Here is a 3,122-nt window from a genome sequence, read left to right on the forward strand (position 1 = left end):
ACGAACAATGCTGTGTGTGCGTGTGTGAGTGAGTTTGTATGCGCACGAGGTAGTTTCTTGCTGCTATTATTAGGGTTGGGTGGTATGCAGGTTTGCCAATAGAGCTTCGCTCTTGAAGAATAGGACAAAAGTTGGGCAAGTGTAAAGAGAAATGGAGTGGGGTGTGTAACAGACAGCCACTGGCTTGTGAGGGTGTGTATTGATTGGGGGAGGGGGGAAGCAGAGGCAGCGTGATGTGCTGGAGTGAGTGAGTGTCAAAACTTTTTTGAGCTATAAAATCGTATGGGTGGGTTGCCAAAACGAGTCTTGAGTTATAGTGCTGTTATTCCGATAGAGCAAGAAGAAGAGAGCGAAAGCTAATGGAAAAAATAGAAGGAAAATGAGGAAACAAGGCAGCTTGTTCTCTCTAGAATATTGAAGACAAGCACAAGCAGTGGCCAAAGCACAAGTCTGGTGTGCGCTAAAAAGAAATGAGGCAGACAAAAAACAAAGAGACTGCAAAAAACATTGGACTGCAGACGAACGAAGGAAAGAAGGAAGCATCGCTTTAATGCGCATGCAGACGGGTCCAGCCCAGCTTGAAGAGGCGCTCTCGCTGCGAAGAAGGATTATTTGGAAGGCCAAGCCAAAGGGCATGATGCCTCACAGGGCTTCTGCGCTTCCCCTACTCCATTCCATTCTCTGCGCTCAGCATCAGCGCATAGCAGCGAGCTTGGCGCACACAAAGCGCGCCTTCTCTCTTGTACAAAAGTGCACACCAGACTGGGGAGGGAGCTGCCGTTGCTGCTGCTCTGTTTCAGAACGTGCTCATTGCTGCCGCTGCTGCTGCTCGCGCCAATTGCTTGCTCAACCATCGCTGCGCTTTCCACGGAATGTTCTGCGCAGAATGTTCTTCTCAGAAGGCACACACCCTTTTCTGCCAACCCTGCTGGCTTTTGCTTTGTCGCTGGAGCGGTGGCGGCCTCTCCGCCTCTCCACAGCCAATTGGGCCAGCGGCCTCGAGAGCAATTTGCTCTGCCTGCACACATGCCGTCCCAAGCGGCCGGAAAACGCTGGGTTTGGCACGGCGCAACCAAAAAATAAACAAAGCAGTTATCGGCTGCTCCCTCCCTTTCGCAAAAAAATCGCTGGAGCTTGCAAATCAGCGCGGCGCCCTGGTTATTTATTGCGTATGGGCCGCATTCTGTATGGCTGGCGAATGCTGTGCCTGTGCCTGTGCCTGTGAACCAATGCCGATGGGTCGGCGGTTCCTAGCCGCAGGCACAGGCACAGGCACAGGCACAGGCACAGGCACAAGCGCAAGCGCAAGCGCGACGCAGTTCTCTCTGTCGGAAAATATATTTTAAGCCTGTATCGCATTGCAGACTGCCAAGGCTTGGAGCGCGCATCTACTTTCTTTTTTCTTCTTTCTTTTTTGCTTTAGCGCCGCTCGCTGCAAGCAGCCTTGGGAATCTGACTGGGATTGTTCTGCTAGTCCCTAAAGACGTTACGTCGAAGGTCAAATAGAACACTGTAAAAATAAACAAACCCGTCCTTCCGACTGTGCATTCGAAAATCAGGATGCCAGTTGATGGCGCGACTGTGGCCCTGATAGGTCACGTATGTGGTTTTTTGTTTGCTTGCCACGATCTGGATTCGGCGCTTCCTATTAGCAGGAGGCAACTCAACTAATCTCAACTATCGCTGGTGCATTTTTTGGAGTGTGTGCGAAAAGTGTTACTGAATACCTGTTGTTGCTGGCGAAATGGTCGCCCGCCGGCTTACTTTGGTGATCACAGATGACTCGAATAGGCAAATCAACATTTATAACATCCGCTTCTCGCATTATTGGTATTTTCAGGTGTGAAAAATACACATGGTTTTTTTCTCGTACTTTCCCAACTTTTTCCCAACTTTATAAGCGGGAGAAATAAAGTCAGGGATTTAGCGTACTTTTTCGTTGGAAAAGTTGAGAGATATCAGACGTTTCAATAAGCAAAATCTGAATCGATAAAGGTGGTGAAGGGCAAGTTTAAGCCTAGTAAAGATGACCTGAAGCTTGCCGCCAGCAAGGGCTGGTGTGCACGGCCGTCGTCGCAGCCGAGACCGCACCGGCCCATGCAGAGTTGAACTCGCTCAAACTCGATAAGTACATCAAGTACACCAAGTATATCAAATACCGCCACCACTATTTCTGCTTCACAGCCTGAAAACCCCCCTAGGAATTAAGAATCAAGCCCAAGCCCAAGCCCAAGCCCAAACTCTTCGCTGATCCTAATCTCCAGGCAGCAGATTAAAAAGTTTTACCTTCCACGCAAGTTATCGCTCCCGCTTACTTACGCGCAGGGTTTCCAAATGGTGTTTCTATCATAACCTCGTGCATAGAGCGCTTTTTTGACTTTATTTCGCTCAATTTATCTTGATTTGTACAAATATTATTTACCCGTTTTTTTGTTTCTTTTCGTTTTTATTGAATTCGCCCAGACACATTCACATTCCTTGTTCATCAGCCCGACGCACTACACGTTAATTTACACCACCAGAGCAGCGAATCGCATAAACATAATGGTCGACCCAATCAAGATTTTTGAAAAGGCGAGGCAGTCGAATATTAAGGACCCGTGGGCCCGGCGCGAGGTGTGGCGTGACCACCCGTCGTTCTCAAAGATGAGCCAGCTTAAGGGCATGTTCCCGGGTCTGGGGATTGCCACAGGGTTGTTTGCTGTGTACCTTGTATACGACCACTTCGCAGCGCCAAAGTCGCACAAGCACTAAGTAGGCCGGTACGGACCGGCTGACTGTGGCCAGTAGTGACATTTTTTGTGGAGGGAAGCGCATTGTAGCCGGAGGAATAGAGGAAATAAGTGCTCGTTATTTTGTCTCATTTTCAATACAAGTCAAATTTCACGCATTTTAAGTATTGATCTTTTTGGAGATAATGAGAGACATACGTCACGTGGTTTGCGATTGGTTGGCTGGCTGCACGCTGCTTTTTGATGGAAGTCTCCGAGGGAGGCGTGTCATTTCAGTTTCCCACGGTCACTCGCTTCTGCTTGTTATTTTTTCCCACCCTTTTTTCGCACAGCATCAAAGGGCGGGCGATTTCAATTGTTGCAGCAGCCACGCTCAATGGTTCGCATAAA

The 3,122-nt window shown here is 48.8% G+C and overlaps 1 protein-coding gene across 1 annotated transcript; it reads left to right on the plus strand.

Moving 5' to 3' along the window:
- Positions 1-2,595: 2,595 nt before the first annotated feature.
- BX661DRAFT_127179 (uncharacterized protein) lies at positions 2,596-2,754 on the plus strand (the record flags this gene model as incomplete). The annotated part of the gene is made up of 1 exon (XM_051532486.1): positions 2,596-2,754. A coding segment is annotated over one exon (159 nt), but the record flags the coding sequence as incomplete, so codon positions are not given.
- Positions 2,755-3,122: the final 368 nt, after the last annotated feature.

This window comes from Kickxella alabastrina (assembly GCF_025024165.1).
Source record: "Kickxella alabastrina strain RSA 675 chromosome Unknown BX661scaffold_91, whole genome shotgun sequence".
Classification (NCBI taxonomy): Eukaryota; Fungi; Kickxellomycota; class Kickxellomycetes; order Kickxellales; family Kickxellaceae; genus Kickxella; species Kickxella alabastrina.